Below are 26,710 nucleotides of genomic sequence, written 5' to 3' on the forward strand. Positions count from 1 at the left end.
GGACCAATAGGCCTTTGAGAGTAAGATTAAAACGTGAAACTTGGACCAAATAGATCTTCGAGTCAAAAACTAATTAAAATAGCCACAATAAACCGGTTTCGCCTAATACGGGGTTCATCAGTGCCGTGCGTAAAATATGTCTCGCGACTGAATAGATAAGCTAAGCCTAATCATTAAAGTTCAAAACTCGTTGCTACGCAACGGAAATTCAAATTTTGACAGAGTTTCCATACTAGATATTATTTACTTTATGGAAGCACTGATCAAGAAATTCAATATACAAATCTTGAAATATGATATAAAGATGAGTAGCTAGGTCAGGTAAGTCATAGCCTACATCCTACCAAGAAATTCTAAAAAATCTTAGATTTCTGAAAATTCTAGAGAATTGTATTATTGGAAGCGTAGAAATTGAAATTTTCAAAATTTTACTAAAATCTGTACACCTATTACAGGTATATAAAACAGCCTTTGCTAAAGCTTAAGGTGTAAACAGGTAGTACAGTCAAAGCTACAAGGTTGTACACCAATTAAGGTTATAAAATTACTAGGACAAAAACGTCCTGTAAAAGTCATATTCAAAATTATATTAGATTTTAGAAACACAATTAGTTTTTTTTTCTAAATAATCGATGTTGATAGCTCCAAGAAGGTAATTTTCCGCAGACCTGTTTACAAAAAACTGCAGGACTATTTAATTTTATGATTGTTGATGATGTTATTCTTATTCTGGTTCCCATGTCATGTTTGGGAGCCCCCTCGATAATATTATAATCATTCTTGTCACCATGTCATGTATGGGAGCCCCCTCGATGATATTATTCTTATTCTTGTCCCCATGTCATGTTTTGAAGCCCCCTCAATGATATTATTATCATTCTGGTCCCCATGTCATGTTTGGGAGCCCCATCGATGATATTATTTTCATTCTTGTCCCCTTCTCAGGTTTGGGAGCCCCCTCGATGATATTATTATCATTCTTGTCCCCATGTCATGTTTTGGGCCCCCCTCGATGATATTATCATTATTGTCTCCATATCATGTTTGGGGCACCCATCGATGATATTATTCTTATTCTGGTCCCCATGTCATGTTTGGGAGCCACTTCGATGATATTATTATCATTCTTGTCACCATGTCATGTTTGGGAGCCCCCTCGATAATATTATTATCATTCTAGTCACCATGTCATGTATGGGAGCCCCCTCGATGATATTATTATCATTCTTGTCCCCATGTCATGTTTGGGAGCCACCTCGATGTTGTTATTCTTATTCTTGTCCACATGTCATGTTTTGAAGCCCCCTCAATGATATTATTATCATTCTGGTCCCCATGTCATGTTTGGGAGACCCCTCGATGATATTATTATCATTCTTGTCTCCATGTCATGTTTGGGAGTCCCATCGATAATGTTATTATCATTCTTGTCCCCATGTCATGTTTGGGAGCCCCCTCGATGATATTATTATCGTTATTGTCCCCCTCTCAGGTTTGGGAGCCCCCTCGATGATATTATTATCATTCTTGTCCCCATGTCATGTTTGGGAGCCCCATCGATAATGTTATTATCATTCTTGTCCCCATGTCATGTTTGGGAGCCCCCTCTATGATATTGTTATCATTCTTGTCCCCCTCTCATGTTTGGGAGCCCCCTCGATGATATTATTATCATTCTTGTCCCCCTCTCATGTTTGGGAGCCCCCTCGATGATATTATTATCATTCTTGTCCCCCTCTCATGTTTGGGAGCCCCCTCGATGATATTATTATCATTCTTGTCCCCCTCTCAGGTTTGGGAGACCCCTCGATGATATTATTATCATTCTTGTCCCCATGTCATGTTTGGGAGCCCCATCGATAATGTTATTATCATTCTTGTCCCCATGTCATGCTTTGGGCCCCCCTCGATGATATTATCATTCTTGTCTCCATATCATGTTTGGGGCACCCATCGATGATGGAGTGGTTAGCACTTTCGCCTCGCAGCAAGAGGAGCCGGGTTCGATCCCAGCTTGTGGCACTGGGTGAAAACTCGGAACAACTCCTTCTGCGTAGAGTTTGCAAGTTCTCTCCCCACTGGTTTAAGGGGTTTTCCCCCGAGATCTTCGGTTTCCCCTTCCATAAAAACTTGTTGAGGTTAACGGTAATAGTTAGTGTAGGGAGCTGTTGGCTCGAACGCGTGGCATGCAGGGCTTGCCACCACCCTCCTACGCATTGTAACCTGGCCACCTGAATTAATGGCTTCATAAGTCGCATGATGACTTAGGCCTAAGGTGGTTCCTTGGGTATTAGCCTAGCTGATTATTATTAGTCTTATTCTGGTCCCCATGTCATGTTTGGGAGTCCCCTCGATGATGTTATTCTTATTCTTGTCCCCATGTCATGTTTGGGAGCCCCTTCGATGATATTATTATCATTCTTGTCGCCATGTCATGTTTTGAGGCCCCCGCGATGATATTATCATTCTTGTCTCCATCTCATGTTTGGGGCCCCCTCGATGATATTAATCTTATTCTGATCCCCATGTCATGTTTGGGAGCCCCCTCAATGATATTATTTTAATTATTTTCCCCATGCATCCCCGATTCCTAGTTTGGGGACCACCTCGATGAACTTTGGTATAATCAATGTGATACTCACCCACTAAAAGCGGCCTGATGAGGGAGACAATCCCGTTGACGAAGCAGCCCAGTCCCAGGGCCATGGGCACTTGCTCCGGCTTCATGTACTCGGCGAAGAGCACGGCGAACAGAATCATATTGCTGCCGACGGTCACTCCGATCACGACACTCGCGGCTAACTGGAAGGCGTAGGACCAACACAACGGGATGACCAATAAGGTCAACCCCAAGGTTAAGGCCATGAACATGACGAAATTCTTTCTGCGCACGTACCCTTTGTCCGTCACCCAACCCAAACCCAACCGACCCAGAATGTCACCCATGGAGAAACTACTGAAGATGAAAATCGCGTCCTTCTCCGCGATCCCGTTGTCCACGGCCGAGTCGATGATCACCATGATGTAAGTCAAGTAGCCGAAGAGAAAGGCGGACCAGCAGCCCGTTATTAAGTAGAAGATTGGATGGGTGAGGATGTCTTTGACCACCGTCAACGTCGAGGTACTCGTCGGTATCGGGACAACCGGAGCCGCGACGGCTATGCTGTCCATACTGGACACCATCACCATGGTTGGATTGCTGTACAGTCTGAACGGCGGCATGTAGTCGCTGGGTGACTCTTTGGGAATGTTTATGACGATCTTGGTCCTGATGGGTTCCGAGTCGTCGCTTGCCAAGGACAATAATGACTCGGTCGGATCCATGTTAGGGTAGCAACTTCCGTTACTGCGATAGCGCGGGTCCAACCCGACCATGCTGTGTTGATGGCTGCGCCAGGATTCCCTGGACGACCATCGGTCACTGTCGTCGAGTCGCGAACTCCTATCGGGGGATTTATCGTTGTAAGAGTACGTTAAAGAAGGCCTTCTGTCCTGGTTGAAGTTAAAATCGGGTTGGTGCAAGTGCCGGTATTGGTTGATTAAGATACGTTTGCTGTTGTCCTCCTGCTCGCAACTGTCCGAGTTAAGGAACGATTCTTTGGTCTTCTCTTTGACTGCCGGACCCCGTGCGGTCGCGTCCGTCCGTTTGTCGACCTGCAGCCAGGGTGGGGCCCGGATTAAGGCCCCTCCAATGCAGCCGTGCAGGATGATGGCGCCGATGATCAGGAAGGTCCCGCGTAGCCCGTACGTCTCGACGCAATATTCAATGATGGGAGGGTACAGGAAGGTGGCGATGGTGGCTCCCGAGAACGCCACCCCTTGAGCCGTCGTCCGGTACTTGAAGAAATACTGGTTGACCGTAATGGGCACTTGTAGCATCACCAGGCCGGCTCCTAAACCTGGAAAAATAGTTATGTCGTGTTAATAGAGTTGCCACAAATCAAGAACGAATCGATAACATATGTTTCCTCGAGCTGATGTTTTTCGAATTTTATTGTCTCCGCCTTAAAGTCAAACTCGGGTATCTTTTGCTCGGATTTTGCTTTCAGGCGACGTTATGTTGTATATTATCATGAATGTATTGATTTCAACCATGAATAGATCTATTTACAATTTCTAAAGGGCAAAGACGACTTTAAAGGGGTAAAATTCATCCGAGGTAACGTGGTGATGGCGTTATTTGTTAGGAGATGGCGCTCTGATAGCAACATGACGTCATAATTGGGATTTTCAACGATTGGTTGAAAGTTTTCAGTTTTAGTGGAGAACGGTTTTGTCGAGATTTAAAATACAAAATTCTATTCCCTGATTGAATAGTTTCAAATCGTATTATAGTGCCATCTATGGCTGAGAGTGTTAACTACTGTTAAAATTAATTTTTAATTTAAATTACAAAAATTATATATTTTTAATAAGAATTTAAAGTACTATAATTAAGTAATTAATTAGTGGATTTTTAAAAAAGTTTATTTTTCATAAACTTTATAGTGTCGCCATCTACCTCAAACATTATTAAATAGGAAGGTACCTCGGGTGGATTTCGCCCCTTTTTGAATATTTCCTGTAGGCAATATGTGAATGTGTCAATATCGAACCCTTTTTACCATCTGGGGCTAGGATGGGCGGTACCTTTCCGCGTCGACGTCATGACTTCAGTCAATCAGTAGGCGTTTCTCGTTGACTCGATACACAAAACGTTTCCAGGATTGGGCGTTTTAACCGGACTCGTTATTCTTAGAAAATACCCTATATACCTAATCAATTGATAATCATAAATTTAGATATTTTCCGTTAATATTTTGACCTATTTTCGTTCAATCGAAAAGATGCGTGTTAAAATTTACGAAATAAATTTTGCGCTAAGCCATACAAAATGAAATATAGCCAAGTTTCAAAACTCCGCCCATCCAAACAATTTTTGAGCGACAGCGCGTGACCAACTTCATAATGACAAAGCCCCTCCCATCCTAGCGACTGCTGGAAAACTACCTAATGCAGTAATGTTCGATATTCATGGTTGAAATTAATACATTTATGATATTATATATTTCATTTTATTACATTACATTATACATTATACAGGGTGTTTCAAAAGGTTTTGCAAAAATTTGAAGGAGTTGTAGGGGGCGAGTTGAGAAGTATGCCTGTTTTTCCCCATTTTCCAACGATGAGTTAAAAGAGCGCCAGAGAGCTTCAAAGTGTGGCCTACTAGCCCCTGGAAGTAGGCTGCAACAAGCGCAAAACCCGACCGCAGGAAAACGCGAACATTAACGTTTGGGTTCGTGTGATAGGTAAAATAGGACTTTGTAAACAAATCGAGGTAACCAGAGTAAAACAGTATTTAAAGTCCCTGCTGCTTGGTTTTGCTAGTAGGCCACACTTTGAAGCTCTCTGGCGCTTTTTTAACTCATCGTTGGAAAATGGGGAAAAACAGGCATACTTCTCAACTCACCCCCTACAACTCCTTCAAATTTTTGCATACCTTTTTGAAACACCCTGTATATTTTATTACATTACATTCTACATTATATATTATATATTATCATTTTTAATACTATTAAGTTTTTACAAAACGCTGTACGCTGTAGTCTGTGTTAAATTATAATATTTAAAATAGTTAAAAAATATCTAATTGCCATTTCGGTCACCAGTAGGCGCCACGAAATGTTTCTTAGTCGCGACTCGGCGTCTGAAAAATCAGGTCACCATGTTTTTTATTCTGTATTGCTTCAGATCGTTCTGGACAGAAGCATTCTAGCAAAAATAAAAATTTCTGAGCCAATGGATACTTTTTCTTACTCAAGGAAATATTTAATCGCCAATCTTTAAATTAATTTATCTACGTTTCTACCAAGTATCTCTAAAAATCTACGCGTCTTTTAGGGGGGATTGAAATAACGCATCTGTTACCGCGAAGTTAAAATAGATGTCACCGCTATACGTACACCGAAATTCCCCAGCCTTGTTACACAACTTGCTCAAAATGCCTCGTTACAAAATGGCCTCCTCAAGTTTGTGCGGCAATTTCTCTTAGGCTTTCGAGACCAAGGCTTACCCATTCACGCCTAAAGCGTGCCGTATAAACTTTACCAAAATACAGCTTTCAAAAGTAACTACAAACTAAGCCTTGGTCCAGCTTTTTTTAAAGAAAAAATATATATAAAAATACGTCGCCCGCAACTTTTAGTCAAATCTTATTTTTTCGGCCGCCAGGAAAATGTTTAGGGCGACATCTGTCGTAGCAAAAAGGAAATAAGTGAAAAAAAATAGGTCTAAGGTACGAGTCTTAAAAAAGCGCGTCCAAATACAAAAGAAATGGATACAAACCCTGAACGATTCCGAAGGCGATGGTAACGAAGGTGACATTGGGGGCGACGTAGCAAATTGAAGCTCCGAAAGCTGCCGTGGTGGTGCCGGCTATGACCATACGACGAGTTCCAAATTTAGTGTTGAGAAATCCCGCTAGGGGACCTGGGGGAAGAAAATGAGAAAACAAAAGGACCTTTTAAGATGGTTAAAATAGTTTTTAATGTGTGTTTTTGTTTGAGAGAAAAGTTTTCTTTGATTTCGGGCGGTCTTTTGGGAGGTCTCTAGGGGTTTTCTTTAATGTATGCTTCCGCTTTTAGCCTCTGTTTTGTTAGAGCCGTTATTATTTTAATGGTTTTTGTTTCAGGGAACTATGGCCAGTACATTTTTACTTTATTATTACTTTTATGGAAAATAATAATAAAATATACAGATGGAAAAAGGCCTCAAATGTCAGGGATATTTATAAATTTAGGCCTAAAAATTTGAGAATTCGAAAAAAGTCTTCAAAAGTGTAGCAACTTGAAAATATAGGACTACAAATTTGGGTATTTGAAAAAAGGCTTCAAAAGTGTAGCAACTTGAAAATATAGGACTACAAATTTGGGTATTTGAAAAAAGGCTTCAAAAGTCCAGGAATTTGAAAGTAGTACTAAAAATTTGGGTATTTGAAAAAGGCCTCAAAAGTCTAAGAACATGAAAATAGCATTAAAAATTTGGGACTTTGAAAAAGGCCTCAAAAGTCTAGGAACTTGAAAATAGGACTAAAAATTTGGGAATTTGAAAAAAGGTGCCAAAAGTCAAGGAATTTGAAAATAGACCTCAAAAGTCAGGGAATTTGAAAATAGGGCTTAAAAGTCAAGAAATTTGAAAAAGGGCTTAAAAGTCAAGAAATTTGAAAAAGGTCTTATAAGTCAGGGAATTTGTAATTACGCCTCAAAAGACAGGGAATTGGTAAATAGGCCGCAAAAGCCAGGGAATTTGTAAATAGGCCGCAAAAGCCAGGGAATTTGTAAATAAGACTCAAACGTTAGGGAATTTGAAAGAAGGCCTTATAATTTGGGAATTGGAAAAATAAGCATCAAAAGTCATGGAACATGAAAAGTAGGGTTAAAAAGTCAGGGAAAAGGGGGATAATTTGGAAACAGGCCTAGAACGTAAGTGGAAAATTAGGAAATGTTTGAATAGAAATTAAATATCATTGAATTTGAAAATAGTCCAAAAAGACAGTAAATTTGAAAACAGATTTAAAAATTCAGAAAATTGTATAGTAGGACTAAAAGGTCAGGCAATTTGAGAACACTCCTAAAAAGTCGGGTAATTTAATTTTGACCACAAAAAGTACAAAATAAATGTAAAATAAAGTTAAAAATTGGCTTAAAATGTTAGGGTAAATCTCCGGAAATAATCAGAAGAAAACCCGGAAATGTCAGGAAATTTGAATCCGCAACTTTGTGGCAACCCTGTTTTAGCTTAAATTTTAAATATCCTTGTTCTTATCAACCGAGCGAATGACCGACTAACATTAGGTAGATTTAAAAGCTCCTATTAAGAAACGAATTTTAGATATTCTTCTCGGTAAAGCGGGTATCGCGAAGTATTATCTCGGCTAGACGAGTGTCATAACAGGAGCGACGTTTAAAAAGTCCCTCACTGCGCAATTTGACCTTCGACCTCCGTTAATTACCCCGCGAGTTAAAAGGAGGTCAATAGGTCCCCGCGTACGAGGATTCCACTATCTAGCGCCGGAGATAATGAAGCGGCTAGTTTAGTAATCATTTTTCATAATGTAGCCTACCAACGAAGAACGTGTTCAGCCGACTTAACGAGCTTCGACGGTAATGCTTCATTTAGTTTTAAATGAAACATTAGAGCCGCTTTTTTTTCTTATTGTCTGCTGCTCTATTAATAAACTAGAAATGCCTCTTTTATAAATTATATTGCTTTTAGCTTTTTGGACATGCATTATTTATAACATTAATGGCTTTTAATTCTTTAATTTGTTAGCTAGAAAAATACAGTTTTGGGGTGTTGTCAGTCGATATATTTTATTAATCTCTTCTATGAAATTGAATTTATTTATTTGCTAAAACGTATCAGTCGGAGCTTTTTAAATAATATATGGTCTGCGATATATTTCAAAGATTAAAATCTAAATGTATCATCTCTAAATTATAAATACATATAATTTAATTTTAATATATTTAGAACTAAAATATATAACATGTCAATATATCTAAAATTGAAAAAAACAAAATGGGATTCATCAATATATAAAAAAATTCAATGTACGAAATATGAACAAATCAATACGTATCAATAATAAAAACGGCTTATCAAATCAATACGTATCAACATAAGTCTATAATATTGTTCCATAAGTTTGTCACTTTTGGGGAATATTTTACTGAGAGCTAGTAACGGAGTGACGTCATCCCAAGAAGAAAATCTCCCCCTAACGAGGCGCTGTCAAAGCTTGGATTAATAATAGTAGTTCCTACCTGGATATATCACTTGGAAGAAACCTGACAAGCAAATGACTTTTGCGACAGCAGCGCCGCTTCGGCGAAGTTAACGGATAATTTACGAAACTCCCGTAACACGTAGCCTTCTACAAGGCAAAACTCGTAACAAACACTTAGGAAATGCACGCGGAACGCTAGAGTGATATATCCAGGTAGGAACTACTATTATTTATCCAAGGTCAAAGGCTACGTGTGACGCGTTAGCCTGTAATGCAGTCTGTCTTGAGAATAGCTCTCACGAGGAGACTACCCGAGGTGATAATCACCGATTTTGTTGAAACTAGGTGGGTATGCAGACCTTATGGTAACATGAAATTTCACCAAGGGAAAAGTTGTAATGGGCATTAGTTTTGCCATGGCAACCAAAAATGTTTTTGACAACACAGTCTGTATATTGTCCCATTGAAAATAACAATTGATCAATTTTTACATATTTTGATCAAATTGACCAAAATTCATCAAAATATCATAAAATTCATTTCATTTGTCAATTTTGATCTATTTTTTTGGTTTTGATATTTGAATTTTTTTTTTAAGTGCTCAGATTCCCATGTTATTTTCAATGATAAAATATACATACTGTGTTGTCAAAAACATTTTCGGTTGCCATGGCAAAACTAATGCCTATTGAAATATTTCCCTTGGTGAAATTTCATGTTACCATAAGGTCTACATACCCACCTAGTTTCAACCAAATCGGTGATTATCACCTCGGGTAGTCTCCTCGTCAGTAAAACTTTTGAAGGTGAAAAATAGGAAGTGTCACACCAAAAGTGACATAATTACCAAAAGTGTGTCAATCGGACCTATTTCTAATGAATGTTACGAGCGAAATACAAGTTGGGAGGGGAGAACTGAAAGTATGCCTTGGGGAGGGAAGGAAGTTAAAACCAACAAATAACGCCTCGTAGTGAGGAACGGAGGAACTAAGTAGCACTGGTCAAAGTTAGTGTATTTTTTATTTTTCGTCGTTCTGTGGAGATGCTATCGCCATCTGCCTACGATAAAATACCATAGACTAAAAAATGATCCAGAAAGGCGGCAATAAATAGTCTTTTATGTGGTCGATCTCGAGTCGAGCATTCATTAAACCTTTAGCATACCAAAGTACCGGGATTGTCACACTTTGGTAATTATATCACTTTTGGTCACACTTATGTAACAATAATGAAAATCAGCATATCAAATCGAATTTTATCAAAGATCAAAATGAGGATATCATATCGAGATATACTAAAGATTGAAATCAGGATATCATATCGAGATATATCAAAGATTAAAATCAGGATATCAAATCTAAATATAACATAAATTAAAATCAAGATAGCTAATTTAAGTATTAAAATCAAAATAGCTAATTTAGGTATTAAAATCAAGATATATAATTTAGTTATTAAAATCAAGACATCAAGTCGAAATATGTCAGAAATTAATATAAAAATAGAAAATTTAGATATTAAAATCAAGAAATCAAGTCTCGATATATCAAAAAATTAATTTAAAAATAGCAAATTTAGATTTTAAAATTAAGGTATAAAATCTAAAAATAACATCAATTAATAACAAGATGGCTAATTTATGTATTAAAATCAAGACATCAAGTCTAAATATATGAGTTAATTAGTATCAAGATAGTTATTTTAGATATTAAAATCAAAACATCAAGTCTAAATATATCAGTTAATTAATATAAAAATAGCAAATTTAGATATTAAATTACAAACATCAAGTTATGAAAATTAATGCGTTGAACCAGAAATATTAGGATATCAGTAGTCAAGTTACTCTAAAGATTAAACAGATAGCAAAATCTTATTTTTAAGGTTCACCGTAAGCAATTTAATCTCGACTTGCAGGACGTAATGGAATTTTCATTTCACGTAAAAAAAGGTACAAGGCCCAAATCACAGCAGAGTGTTGGAATAGATGGTAGTTTTTTTGGGTGGAGAAAGTCCAATTTCCTGGCGTTAGATGGCGCCATTGGGGTTAACGGAAGTCAGCTATCGTCTGCAAATCGCTTATTAGGCGAATATCCCCTTTAACCGGAAGTTAGACAACGGAAGTTAGTCGGGGGGCCCCAGCATTTTAGCTATCTGGAAACCTTAGAAGGGTCATATGTTATTATATTTTTCTTGATATAACCCCCGGTTTTCGAGGTTCGCGAAAGATTTTCTTGGACTAATCTGTTACGTTCTTTGTCTGCGGTTACATCTACGACGTAAATTTATCGTCTTCCGTCACCTGACACCAAATTGCCTTAGCAAAAACCGGTTTACTTTGGGATTTAGCTATCAGGTGACGTCTTAAATCGTTGAAGTTGGTTTTCTACAGCTTCCTTAGATCCAGAAGTCGGAAAACGTTTGTTTAGGGGATTTTTTTGTCAGCTCGGCTACTTTTTGGAGTGGTATACGCCGTTCTTTGATGCCCTTCTGCCACTGGCTCTTGTCATTTAATAGCCTTAGTAATTGATTGGTACCTTCAGTGATTTTTAGGTCCGGTTACTTTGAAGAACAAAATTGATTTTGTTCGGAGGTTTTTGTAAGTTGTCTTTCGGCTTTTGTGGCCGAGTCTTAGTGAACGTTTGTTCAAGGATCCTTTGTCGTTTATTCGTTCGTTTTAAGCGTTTCTGTAGAGAGTTCTTTCTTGGATTTGTTAATTCGATAATTTCACTGTTTTAGACGGTTATTCGAAGCTTTGGAAGTACGCCTTTACGTATTCTGTCGGTCAAGCAGTCGATGGTCAAATCTCTTAGCGTCTAATAATTTATTAAAACATACATCAGGATTAAATCACTTAAGTCAAGGTTCAATTATTCAAAGACGATTAAATAATTACAGTCACCATTTAATTCATTTATTTACGATGAAATCATTTTGTAATCACAATAAAATCGAGTTAATCAGTATAATCACCATAAATGGTTTTATTCACGATTAAATCATTTTTGAAATGGTTTATCTCTTTCGTGTTTAAATGTTTAATATTTTTTGCTCAAATTAATTAGATATTGCTTAGTAGGTAATTTCCTTTTGTCACCGTTTCTGCAAAACGTTTATAGTATCTGCTTCCAAAAAACGACATTAGATGGCGACGCAATAAAAACTGAAGTGTCGTATTGGTGGAAATAGGAAAGAAACGCTTCTGATTGATCATAATTGTAGTCTGCTACAATCCCGTACTGTAATGTTTTTAGCCCTATCTGGAGCACTGAAAAAATATATATTTCTGAAAATTGACATTTATATTAAATTAAATTATATTATACGAAATTATATGAAATTATATTAAAAAGCGTAGTTGTTTGTTAATTCTATTACTTAAAGTAGTAAATTCTGACATCCTATATTAGAAGTTTGGTTTAAGAACTATTTATTGTATCATCGTGTTTCCACCGTTACTTAATATTGTCATTTATATTTATTCAACCTTCGTGAGTCCACCGCTACAAAATATTTTGATGTACAAAGTTTGCAGCGGCACGTCGACAGACAAGTGATTTTGTAAGAATGGAAATAACATTTGGGATAACCTACGAACAGTGAAAGTTGTAAGTGCTACTATTTTATCGGATAAGGCAAGCTTTCACTTGGAGAGTTGTAGATGGGCAAATAAACACCATGGCTTAACTATTGAAAATATAGAAGAGGAATTGGAACTCGGTCGATTTCCCGCCTCTGGTTTCTTTAGGCGTAGTAACTTCGAGTAATGTTATGACTTAGCCTTGTCTGTTGAAATCTGTAGTAAACGGGAAGAATCAGAAGCAAACTCGCTTAGAAACCTCGAGATACAACTTAAAACAGTGTCAACGATAGATTGGCTATTCCTCTTCTTAGTTTTTCTTCAGTCGAACGTCAATTCCATGAAATTTCTTCCATCAGCTAAATGTATCTGGTGCGGTAGAACGCGCGATGAATAAAAAGATAGAAGAACAAAGTGGTAGACGTAACTAAATAACATCAAACCGATTTAGAATTAACTGCAGCATAAAAGTAAAATATTTATCAGTTTTAATAATTTATTTAATAATAATTATCTATAAGATTAATTAATTATGACAAAATTTAGCTAAAAGCTTAGAGACGATATACTCTTGCTTTTGAGGAGTGGTATATAGTGTACACTCTTAGGTCAACAATATGTCGATTCTAAAAGTTAGTGGGTGAAAATTTCGTTCCCTCTATAATTGTAAGGTTTGAGATAATTTTTCACAAATAAGTAGAGCAATCTAGCAGACGACCCAGATGGTTTCAGGAAAAATCGTTATAAAAAATAGCCAAAAATATATATTTAGATTAAGCTAAAATCTATTTTATAGCCTAAAGTCTAGCAACTCTGCTAATATATGTGACAGAAATAGCCCAAAGTCTGGCAACTCGGCTGATAAATTTCACTAAAATAGCCCAAAGTCTGGCAACTCGGCTGATATATTTCACTAAAATAGCCCAAAGTCTGGCAACTCGTCCGATATATTTGACTGAAATAGCCCAAAGTCTGACAACTCTGCTAATATATGTGACTGAAATAGCCCAAAGTCTGGCAACTCGGCTGATATATTTGACTGAAATAGCCCGAAGTCTGGCAACTCGGCTGATATATTTCACCAAAATAGCCCAAATTCTGGTAACTCAGCTAATGTATTTGACTCTAATAGCCCAAAGTCTGGCAACTCGGCTGATAAATTTAACTGAAATAGTCCAAAGTCTGGTAACTCGTCTGATATATTTAACTAAAATAGCCCAAAATCTGGTAACTCGGCTGATATATTTCACTAAAATAGCCCAAAGTCTGGTAACTCGTCTGATATATTTAACTAAAATAGCCCAAAGTCTGGCAACTCGGTTGATATATTTGACTGAAATAGCCCAAAGTCTGGTAACTCGGCTGATATATTTAACTAAAATAGCCCAAAGTCTGGCAACTCGGTTGATATATTTCACTAAAATAGCCCAAAGTCTGGTAACTCGTCTGATATATTTAACTAAAATAGCCCAAAGTCTGGCAACTCGGTTGATATATTTAACTAAAATAGCCCAAAATCTGGTAACTCGGCTGATATATTTCACTAAAATAGCCCAAAGTCTGGTAACTCGTCTGATATATTTAACTAAAATAGCCCAAAGTCTGGCAACTCGTCTGATATATTTAACTGAAATAGCCCAAAGTCTGGCAACTCGGCTGATATATTTGACTGAAATGGCCCAAAGTCTGGCAACTCGGCTGATATATTTCACCAAAATAGCCCAAATTCTGGTAACTCAGCTAATATATTTGACTCTAATAGCCCAAAGTCTGGCAACTCGGCTGATAAATTTAACTGAAATAGCCCAAAATCTGGTAACTCGGCTGATATATTTCACTAAAATAGCCCAAAGTCTGGCAACTCGTCTGATATATTTAACTGAAATAGCCCAAAGTCTGGTAACTCGTCTGATATATTTAACTAAAATAGCCCAAAGTCTGGCAACTCGGCTGATATATTTGACTGAAATAGCCCAAAGTCTGGTAACTCGTCTGATATATTTAACTAAAATAGCCCAAAGTCTGGCAACTCGTCTGATATATTTAACTGAAATAGCCCAAAGTCTGGTAACTCGTCTGATATATTTAACTAAAATAGCCCAAAGTCTGGCAACTCGGCTGATATATTTGACTGAAATAGCCCAAAGTCTGGTAACTCGTCTGATATATTTAACTAAAATAGCCCAAAGTCTGGCAACTCGTCTGATATATTTAACTGAAATAGCCCAAAGTCTGGTAACTCGTCTGATATATTTAACTAAAATAGCCCAAAGTCTGGCAACTCGGCTGATATATTTGACTGAAATAGCCCAAACTCTAGCACATTATTTGATACCTTTCATTTATCACTAAAATGTGGACGCTACAGACTCTTCTCAATTGTAATGCTCAAAATATTTGATCATAGATTCATCACATCAGAATGTTGAAAGCAAGCCACGAATCCGATACAGATACTTTTACCAGAGGGGACAAAATGATTGAACCAACTCTAACAGATCCTAGCCCGACACTGCGACAATTCGTGTGCAATCTATGCCAGAAGTCGTACATTTCTCAAGTTAACTTGGAGAACCACAAAATCAGTCGCCATACCGACCATCGACCATACGACCGCGAGAAATGTGGGAAGACATTCGCCATCAAGGGCAATTTGAAGGTCACGCGGAGGGGCGTCAAACCATTCGCTTGCGACCAGTGCGATTACTCGTGCAACAGACGGTTCAATTTGAAAATTCACCAAGCCAAACACAGTGAAGAGCGCCCTTTCCACTGCAACCTTTGCGGAAAGAATTTCAAACGCAAACAATTCTTGGGCATCCATCGTCGCCGGCAGCATTCGGCGAAGAAGCGCTGCGACCAGTGCGACTATTCTTGCAGACGGTCGTCCGCATTGACACTTCATAAATTAAAACACTCTGATTTTCGTATCAAGGTAAATTTTCTTAACTCTAACCAAGAATGTATTTATTTATGCTGTAGGGAAAATGACTATTAATTTATGTTGCTAAAATGTTTTAATTTTAATTAACACCGACTAATCAGTAATTGAATAATTCGGTATTATCAAGAATTAATTTAATTCTACTGCCGGGAGATTGACAATGTTGCTGGCATCTAGGACTAGGAGCCACAAACACAAGGAGAACGCAGCTAGCCTTTAAACACGATAACGCAGTGTTGTGTACAAATTTCATTGGACGAGCCTTCACGCTGAACGTTTTACGGAAGGGGGAAGACAATTTCCGTCTAACCAATGAAAATTGTGCACAAGAAAATGCATTTTTGACGGGTTGTGTTCTCCTTGTGTGGGGTGCTGTGTTTGTTTCTCCTAGCTGGCATCTAGGAGCGTACATTTTTCATTGGTTAGACGCTTTAGCGCCTGCTGCCGTCGGAAGGGGAAAATTCTCAAATTGTCTCCCCCCACGCCCGTAAAACGTTCAGCGTAAAGGCTCGTCCAATGAAATTTGTACGCAACACTGCGTTAGCGTGTTTAAAGGCTAGCTGCGTTCTCCTTGTGTTTATTGCTCCTAGATGGCATCATTTTCGAATTTTATCTTGGCACAAGAGGGGGGAGGTAAAAACATAACCAGCGCGTGCTTCAATCGTGTCGAAAGACGTCCGTTTGAGGAAACCAATGAGGTTCCGGGCTGATTTGATTTAGTTTAGAGGGCAGGAGCTTACTCTTAGAGCGTGAGGGGGATTGGTAACAACGCAAAAAATCGTCTCAACATTGAGAGCTTAGTAGTTGACAAAAGCTAAAAGTTCTGCACTTGAAAAGATAATACCTCATTTTAGTGATTGCCGCGCCATCTGCTATCAGAAACGAGATAATGTTTAGTAACAAATCAGACCAAATTCTGACCCTTGCTCAGTGCTGGGGTTAGGTGCTCGTAGGCCCTAGGCACCACCATCTATATCTATCTATCTATCTTTCGTAGGCCCTAAAAGCTCGATCGTAGGCACTGTGCCTAAAGTAAATCCGGCATTGCCCTTGCTATTGTTTTAATGCAAATTTTTATCGCCCAGTTCCAACGTTCGCCTGGCAAAGGAAGTACGTAATACCAAAAGCGACATAATTACCAAAAGTGTGACAATGGGACCTATTTGTTAATGAATGTTACGAGCGAGAAATACAAGTTGGGAGGCGAGAAGGGAAAGTATGCCTTGGGGAGGGAAGGAAGTTAAAACCAACAAATAACGCCTCGTAGTGAGGAACGGAGGAACTAAGTAGCACTGGTCAAATTTAGTGTACTTTTTGATTTTTCGTCATTCTGTGGAGATGCTATCGCCATCTACCTACGATAAAATACCATAGACTAAAAAAATATCCAGAAAGGCGTCCATAAATAGTCTTTTATGTGGTCGATCTCGAGTCGAGCATTCATTAAACCTATAGCATACGAAAGTACAGGGATTGTCACACTTTGGGTAATTATGTCACTTTTGCTAGTACATTATCGTCCTTATTGTTTTAAGCACTAGGGGGCTCTGGGCCGAACTAAACCTTGATTGCGTTATAACTCCAAAGTAATATTTAGTATTTGGTGCCACAATAAATACAATCAAATAGAATCTAACCACTATGGTATTTATGATGAATTAAAAAATTTATAGTTCAAATTCAGCTTTAATTAAGGTTGAAAATTAAATGTGGCGTTCCGTCAACCTTTCCTTAAGGAATAAAAAATTATTTCTTATTTAAATATTGATTTTTGCTTAAGCTTCATACTTAAAAGACAGGTTAAGTCCAATCCAGAAAATATAGTTTTATTACACATAGACTGTTAATCAAGGGCAGGCTAACAAATTTCCTCAAAGCTCAATTATAATAAAATTATACGGAGCTTTTGTAGTAGATCGATTCGTACGTTACCAGTAATCTAAGTAGGTTCTTAATTATCTAATTTTGATAACATTCTAGAAATTATTTTTCTAAGATTGGACCTAAGTATAGTACTCCTTGGTTACTTAAACGTGTCGTAAGTACGTTCAAGTATATATTTGACGCAAAACAAACATTAAGAGCACATTATCAAATTACCACTTTCCCCATCTGGAATAAATTTTCGCTTCAATAAGTATTTTATTATCAGTTTGAAGTGTTGATCGACTTGATCCAACCAGTTATATGTTTGCCTGTTCCCCGAAAGATCAATTACGACCGGTACCAGATGGCGCTAGAGAGTTTGAGAAAATGGAGGGTTACCGCTTGAGAGAATAGTTTAGGTATGCAGATCATGTTAATAAGTCTTTAATGATATGAACCATTTTGCAGTGCGATGTTTGCGAGTACACTTGCATCACGGAGAACCAATTGAAGAAGCACACAAAGACGCATTCGGTTATCAACGCTTTCAAATGCTACCATTGTCATTTTTCGTGCAGAGTGGCGTCGACTTTGGCACATCACCAAGGGAAGGAGCACGACATAGGCACCAAATACACCTGCGCCGTCTGTCGGTACGAATGCTACCGGAAGTGGATGCTGGATCGTCATAAGAAATTGAGACACAAGACGGAGATGTTTCGAGATGACGTACTTTCGAAAAAGGTCCGAAATAATCTAGCTGGAACTCGCCAGAGAATTGCCAGAAGAGGCAAGCACGTCTACTACAATTACGAAAATACAAGCTCAGAATCATCTAATGATCATAATGATGGTAATGTCGCTAGAAGAGTCAACGACAATCTAGATGGAACACACCAAAGAATTACCAGAAGTAACTACCGCTGCAAAGACATCGATCAAGAATCGTCTGGTGACAATACAGGTGGTAAAGTTGCTACACCATGTCCGTCGAAGGGAAGAGTCAACGACAATCTAGATGGAACACACCAAAGAATTACCAGAAGTAACTACCGCTGCAAAGACATCGATCAAGAATCGTCTGGTGACAATACAGGTGGTAAAGTTGCTACACCATGTCCGTCGAAGGGAAGAGTCAACGACAATCTAGATGGAACACACCAAAGAATTACCAGAAGTAACTACCGCTGCAAAGACATCGATCAAGAATCGTCTGGTGACAATACAGGTGGTAAAGTTGCTACACCATGTCCGTCGAAGGGAAGAGTCAACGACAATCTAGATGGAACACACCAAAGAATTACCAGAAGTAACTACCGCTGCAAAGACATCGATCAAGAATCGTCTGGTGACAATACAGGTGGTAAAGTTGCTACACCATGTCCGTCGAAGGGAAGAGGCAACGACAATCTAGATGGAACACACCAAAGAATTACCAGAAGTCATTACCGCTGCAAAGACATCGATCAAGAATCGTCTGGTGACCATACAGATGGTAATGTTTCTACCCCATGTCCGTCGAAGGGAAGAGTCAACGACAATCTAGATGGAACACACCAAAGAATTACCAGAAGTAATTACCGCTGCAAAGACATCGATCAAGAATCGTCTGGTGACCATACAGATGGTAATATTTCTACCCCATGTCCGTCGAAGGGAAGAGTCAACGACAATCTAGATGGAACACACCAAAGAATTACCAGAAGTAATTACCGCTGCAAAGACATCGATCAAGAATCGTCTGGTGACCATACAGATGGTAATGTTTCTACCCCATGTCCGTCGAAGGGAAGAGTCAACGACAATCTAGATGGAACACACCAAAGAATTACCAGAAGTAATTACCGCTGCAAAGACATCGATCAAGAATCGTCTGGTGACCATACAGACGGTAATGTTTCTACCCCATGTCCGTCGAAGGGAAGAGTCAACGACAATCTAGATGGAACACTTCAAAGACTTACTATAAGTATCTACCGTTACAAAGACATCGACCAAGAATCGTTTAATGACCATACAGATGATAATGTTGCTAGACCATATCAGTCAGATGGAACTCGCAGGAAAATTGCCAGAAAGGACAAGAACGTCAACTACAGTTACAAATACACCCGTGAAGAATCGTCAACTAATAATAAAGATGGTAATGTCGCTAGACCGTATTCGTCGCAGAGAAAGGTCAATGACACTCCAGCTGGAACTCGCCGAAAAATTGCCAGAAGAAGCGAGACCAACATCTACCCTTACGAAGACACAGCTACTTTTACTGAAGGTAAAGCTAATGAAAAGTACAACGAAACCAACAAACTTAGCGAATACTGTAGAGAGGAATCTTCGTACTATGGTAAAGAAGACGATACACTTCAGACATCAATCTTTCACAAAGGTACCGTGGGCCCACCTCTACAAGTTGAGATAGTTGCCAAGCCGAAGTCGAACGCGTCGAAGAAAAAAGTCAATGACATTCTAGTCGGAAAACGTCAGGGGATTACCAGAAAACGTAACTACCTTTACAAAGACATTGACCAAGAATCCTCCGGTGACCATACAGAAGGTACAGTCGCTAAACCATATCCGTCGAAGAGAAAAGTCAATGACACTTCTGTTGGAACTCACCAGATACTTACCAGAAGGTGCAAGACCGTCAACGACCGTGAAAAAAGCGCCGGTGAAGAATCGTCTTTTGACCCTAAAGTTACGGGAACTGAAAGCAAAAGTGACGAGAAGTCCCAAGAAACCAACAAACTTTTCGAATACGCCATTGACGAATCTTCGTACGACATCGACGAAGACGATCCACTAAGACTATCAACCGATGACGAAGATACCATTGAAACGCATCTTCAAGTTGAGATAGTGACCAAACCGGAAACCAAAAATGCAAATAACGAAGTACCTGTAGTTACAACTAATGTCAAAGCCTCTAAGGAAAATTGCAACCCCTCAATCGATGGGAGAACTGGACGAACAATGGTCAATAAAAATGGTCCAAAACCAGGTGGATCTTCCAATACATCACATACTCCGGAATCAGTGGTGGTAAAAGGAAAACCGTTGAAAAGTGTTGACGTTGAGGTTCCAAACAATACCTCGGAACTTACCCAATTAGAGGAACATAATCTTATTGCAAATTATCCATTAATAAAATCTGAAATTGTAGACCCAAATTACAACGAAAATATCTTTAGTGGAGTTGGTATCTCGAACGAATTTATTGGAGTTGCGATAAAAACTGAACCATTGGAACAACTTGAGGTTGATACTTGGCCAACTCGGGGTGCAACTACGTTCAAGATGGACGTCCGAGAAGAACCGGATGTAAGTAGGAACACTTCGATTCCTGAAGATTTGGACGAGGATATGGCAAAACCGGATGTAAGTAGGAACACTTGGATTCCTGAAGATTTGGACGAAGATATATCAAAACCGGATGTAAGTAGGAACACTTGGATTCCTGAAGATATGGCAAAACCGAATGTCAAAGGAACACCGACCAAGAAATGGTCACGCCAATTGGAATTAAAACGATAAATACACAACAACAATCAAAACAGAATAACCCAAATTGATATAAAGTTTGTAAAACCAAGTCTGTTAAAAATAAAAACGTTATTTTTTTTATAATACATTGTAAGGCAGTGTTTTTCAAACCCTTCACTATCAGAAACGAAATCCCCGGAACCCCAGAAATTTTAGGAATTCAATAATATCCCGGGAGTCGGTGGACAAAACACATCAGATTTCAAATATATGCTTTTTTATTTATTATATTATTTATAATAATAATTTATTTATAAAAAAAATAATTTATTTATAAAAAAAATAATTTATAATAAATAATCATACTATTTGTAATAAGTAATAATACTATTTATAATAAATAATGAATAATACTATTTATAATAAATAATGAATAATACTATTTATAATAAATAATGAATAATACTATTTATAATAAATAATGAATAATACTATTTATAATAAATAATGAATAATACTATTTATAATAAATAATGAATAATACTATTTATATTAAATAATGAATAATACTATTTATAATAAATAATGAATAATACTATTTATAATAAATAATGAATAATACTACTTATAATAAATAATGAATAATACTATTTATAATAAATAATGAATAATAATATTTATAATAAATAATGAATAATACTATTTATAATAAATAATGAATAATACTATTTATAATAAATAATGAATAATACTATTTATAATAAATAATGAATAATACTATTTATAATAATGAATAATACTATTTATAATAATAATATTTATTATAATAATAATAATATTCATAATAATTATCTACTTTTTATAACCTGCATCGCAACAGACCTAAGGCCCTTTTAACAGCGATACAGGGTAATTTAAACTATGTGGGAGGGTGGTGGCTAGCCCTGCCACAGCTAACTACTAGCGTCCCTACACTAACTATTGCATTAATATTAATAATAATAATAATATTTATAATAAATGAAATGAAATGAAAAATGTGTTTATTGTGCTTTACAACCGTACAAGTTGTACCAACATGGTAATTCACAGTAGAGTGTTATTTACAGTGGAATGAATGAATGAATGAACGTGGGGTTTATTGTGTAACAAAACAATCCTGGTTACAAGATCAGCTAGTTGATACACATTTTAACAAATGAGAAAAATATACAATGGTGAAACTATTGACATAAATGCATTTTTATGAAAATGTACAGCAATAGATAAATAGTATGGAAGTAAAAGTTATACATTTTTTATGTCTGACAATTTACAGCTAAATAGGTCTAGTTTGTGCGTATAGTTATTTGCAGTTTTTTGTAGACGGTTTAGTGGGTTAAGGGCTTTTAAGGCTAGTATACAGTGTGTTGAATATTTGCTTATTTCTTAGCTTGTAGTTTGGTACAGATATGTTTAGATTAGAAACAATATTTTCACTGGCCACTCTATTATTAAGTATCTTAAAGAGAAATTTTAATTCAGTTTTATCTCGAAATTGTGCTAATAATATTTATAATAATAATAATAATAATAAAACCTTTTAACCACCCTACTACATCCCTTTCTTGAAAAACCAGCCACTCTCTACCTATTGTTAACAATTATTTTATTATCCCCTCTGTGATGAACTGAATACCACCCCCTGGATCACAACCAAAAGCATTATTACTCGTACAATCTCAATTTAAAATGTTAATTATGTTCATTTATGTTCAATCATAAAACTTGTACTGCCTCAACATTAAATAAAAGACGTCATATTAATAAAAAAAAAATAATATTTATAATAATAATAATAATATTTATAATAATAGCCATATTTATAATAATAACCATATTTATAATAATAACCATATTTATAATAATAACCATATTTATCATAATAATAATATTTATAATAATAACCATATTTATCATAATAATAAAATTTATAATTATTTATAAACAAAACTGCAGAAATATCAATATATTAATCAAAACAACACAAATATGAAGTAGGCTAGATTATAAATTTATTATTTGGGTTTTTAACCTTTTTATATATTTTTTTGAAATGTTTTCGCGAAACCCCTGGAGCCATCTCTCGGAACCCTGGTACACAGGTTGAGAACCACTGTTGTAAGGGATGGTTTTCAAAAGGGCAGAGATGATTAAAGCGTCGACGCGAAAATCTTGCGTTAGGCCTAACGGAGATTTTTTTCGTTCAACGCGAAAAACTTGCGTTAGGCCTAACGGAGATTTTTCTTTCGACGCAAAAACTTAAGTTAGGCTTAAAGGATATTTTTTTTGCCATCATAATTTAAAATTTAATCTAGCAATGAGAAAAGATACTGCATTTATAAATTGAATCTAGTTGACTTGATTTGACTTTAGTATGGATTGTAGTATGCTTCTTAGGCTAGCCAGGCGAATCTGGTAACCAACCAACCGGAAATATTACACCACTTGAAGCGTCTATTCGCGACCGAAACGAGTCTAGGTGGCGTAACGGCGCTAACTTCTCCAAGGTAGCATCTAAGATCTAGCGTCTGCTACAGACCAATTAAAACGTCATAAGAACGTTTTTTCTTCAATAAACTTATAGAAATATAAGCAAACGATGCAAAAATTATATTAAAACGCAAGTATCATAAAGTCAAATTTACGAATAACACTAATTTACCAAAATATTGTTTTTTACCATCATTTACCAAAATTGTTGTTTACCATCATTTACCAAAATATTGTTTTTTACCACCATTTACCAAAATTGTTGTTTACCATCATTTACCAAAATATTGCTTTTTACCATCATTTACCAAAATTGTTGTTTACCATCATTTACCAAAATATTGTTTTTTACCACCATTTACCAAAATTGTTGTTTACCATCATTTACCAAAATATTGCTTTTTACCACCATTTACCAAAATTGTTGTTTACCATCATTTACCAAAATATTGTTTTTTACCACCATTTACCAAAATTGTTGTTTACCATCATTTACCAAAATATTGTTTTTTACCATCATTTACCAAAATTTTTGTTTTTACCATCATTTACCAAAATTGTTGTTTACCATCATTTACCAAAATATAGTTTTTTTACCACCATTTACCAAAATATCGTTTTTTACCACCATTTACCAAAATATTGTTTTTTACCATCATTTACCAAAATATTGTTTTTTACCATCATTTACCAAAATATTGTTTTTTACCACCATTTACCATAATGTTTTTTCTACAATTTACCAAAATATTGTTTCCAATATGCTCCTCCCCTTAAATGTCAATCAAATCGGCTCCATTTTTCCAAAACGTACGTCTTCCAACGCGTTTGAAGTGCACGCCGGTGACGTTTTCTCCCCCCCCCCCGCCTCTTGTTCCGAGGGAAAACTGGACCATGATGGCCACGGATCTCGACATTATAAATACGTACATACTGGGTTTGACAACGGTTGGTTTTTGTAAACGGATACGTTCTCAGTAACCTAAATACGTTCTCGGTATTAAACCTTCCTATGTTCCTCGGTACAAGCGTAGAGATTAATTCCTTTGATTGTCCTAATATTACCTAATTTGGCACAAATTTTATAAAGATTAGTATTAAAAACCGTCACCTTTCCAGCAAAAAAATATGGGTTAATATAAAACGCGACTTTGTGAATAGCATTTAAGAATTATGTTTTTTCTAAATGTCCTTGCGCGTTTCCTCATCGCATAGTCGTTTTTTTTTATTACTTTGCCTTAAGGTATCCCCGGAGACCTCTCAAATATCTTATTTAAACATTTAATATCAACCGTAGTTAACGTTTCTTTACGAATTGAAATTTTATCGTCGAAATAATTCTATTTAAGTGCGATAATACGATAGCTCGCAAAATGTTAGTTTTGCAGAAATTAAAATTTACAATCTGAGAGCTAAAAAGTTTCAAAATAAGAATAATGTTTGTACCTTTTTCAGTATATTTAAATTATTAGAATGTTATTCTGCCATTATATAATATTGTAAATATTTTGATAATATCAACAATACTATAATACTGTAAATATTTTGATAATATCAACAATACTATAATACTGTAAATATTTTGATAATATCAACAATACTATAATACTGTAAATATTTTGATAATATCAACTATGCTATAGTACTGTAAATATTTTGATAATATTAATTATACTATAATATTGTAAATATTTTTATATTAATTATACTTTAATTATGTTAATATTTTGATATTATTAATAATACTATGAAATTTGAAATACTTTGATAATATTAATTATACTATGAAATTTGAAATACTTCAATGATAATATTAATTATTCTATAATATTGTAGTTATTTTGATAATATTAATTATTCTATAATATTGTAGTTATTTTGATAATATTAATTATTCTATAATATTGTAGTTATTTTGATAATATTAATTATTTTGTAATATTGTAGTTATTAGTTATTTTGATAATATTAATAATACTACAAATTAGTAATGATTTTGATAATATTAATAATACTACAAATTAGTAATGATTTTGATAATATTAATAATACTACAAATTAGTAATGATTTTGATAATATTAATAATACTACAAATTAGTAATGATTTTGATAATATTAATAATACTACAAATTAGTAATGATTTTGATAATATTAATAATACTACAAATTAGTAATGATTTTGATAATTTTAATAAAACTAATATATTAATTATTTTGATAATTTTAGTAAAACTATAATATATTAATTATTTTGATAATATTAATTAAACTATAATATATTAATTATTTTGACAATATTAATTAAACTATAATATATTAATTATTTTTATAATATTAATTAAACTATAATATATTAATTATATTGATAATATTAATTTAATTATAATATATTAAATTTTTTGATAATATTAATTTAACTATAATATATTCGTTTTTTTGATAATATTAATTTAACTATAATATATTCATTATTTTTATAATATTAATTATAGATATTGCATCGAGCGTATTGCATTATAAATTAATAATAATTATTGATATTATTACATTATTATTAATTAATTTTAACAATTATATTATTGTTATTATTATTCTTTTGCTGTGTATTACCTTGTTGGTGCTATATGTACTGTTGTAGTGCACAATAAACAACCGATTCATTCATTCATTCTATTATTATTTTATTTTAACAATGAAATTATTATTATTAATCTATTGTTCATTAATATTAAAAATTATATTATTATTATTATTATTATTATTATTGGTATTATTATTCAATTATTAATTAATATCAACAATTATAAATATTGTTATTATTATTCTATTATTCATTAATATAAACTTTTATATTAATATTAAGACTCTTTGACATTTAGCTAAAATCAAAGTGTAGTACATTTTCGCATCAACAAAATAGATGATTTCGTATAAACAATTTATTTTGGTCACGTGTTAATTGGATCGAGCGTGCGTCGCGCGCCGTTATCAAATAGAAACGGGTAAGTTGTGTAGCGCCATCTTCAGTACAGTTGTATTACAAATCTTCCGCATTATAAACTAAATCAGAATAGAACTTAAATTTAAAATTTAAATTCATTTGTATAATTCATTTAACTTAAATATTTTTTGCAACGATGCCACGGCCGGAAAAATAATTATTATATTCTAATATAATAAAAGGTGTTTTTTTTTCGTGTTTATTTTCACACTTATTTGTTAGGATCGTCAAGGAACTTTACTAGTTATATATTAGACGAATTTCAAAAGAAGCCCTGTTTTGTAATAGTTTTCTTTTCACAAGTTCTCAGATTTCAAAAGAAAGGGCTTTATTTTTCGCAAACAAAGAGTTGAATAGAATTCTCCCAAAACCGTCAAAAGAATATTTTATTATATGCAAATAAAATTGAAGGAGACATCCCGAAGTGTAACCCACCGATTTTGTTCAAACTCGGGGGATTGGTAGACCTTCATGTATCATGAAAAATCCTAAAGGGAATTTATTCAATGGGCAACCGTTTTGCCATGGCAACGAA

General features: G+C 35.4%; 2 protein-coding genes across 2 annotated transcripts in view; one reads left to right on the top strand and one right to left on the bottom strand.

Moving 5' to 3' along the window:
* LOC149958830 (monocarboxylate transporter 12-like) overlaps positions 1 to 26,710 on the bottom strand; it is a 65,938-nt gene that overhangs the window by 27,714 nt on the left and 11,514 nt on the right. The window contains exons 2-3 of the mRNA XM_090167257.1: positions 6,328 to 6,471; positions 2,643 to 3,899 (exon numbers count right to left, since the gene is read on the bottom strand). Coding sequence (XP_090023383.1) covers positions 2,643 to 3,899; positions 6,328 to 6,471 — 1,401 coding nt within the window. The remainder of the gene's footprint in view (positions 1 to 2,642; positions 3,900 to 6,327; positions 6,472 to 26,710) is intronic.
* On the top strand, positions 12,330 to 20,788 carry LOC149958831 (uncharacterized). Its single transcript, XM_090166235.1, has 3 exons — positions 12,330 to 12,378; positions 14,758 to 15,285; positions 17,629 to 20,788. The coding sequence occupies exons 2-3, from the start codon at positions 14,773 to 14,775 to the stop codon at positions 20,689 to 20,691; spliced, it is 3,576 nt and encodes a 1,191-aa protein (XP_090022361.1). The 5' UTR covers positions 12,330 to 12,378; positions 14,758 to 14,772; the 3' UTR covers positions 20,692 to 20,788.

This window comes from Leiobunum rupestre, chromosome 2, assembly GCF_980474605.1.
Source record: "Leiobunum rupestre chromosome 2, qqLeiRupe1.1.hap1, whole genome shotgun sequence".
NCBI lineage: Eukaryota > Metazoa > Arthropoda > Arachnida > Opiliones > Sclerosomatidae > Leiobunum > Leiobunum rupestre.

Excerpts from the sequence above, each read along its gene's own strand:
- LOC149958831 (XM_090166235.1), top strand. The coding sequence starts at position 14,773 with ATGTTGAAAGCAAGCCACGAATCCGATACAGATACTTTTACCAGAGGG. Across the intron at positions 15,286-17,628 it reads ACTCTGATTTTCGTATCAAG|TGCGATGTTTGCGAGTACAC; the intron begins GTAAATTTTCTT and ends ACCATTTTGCAG.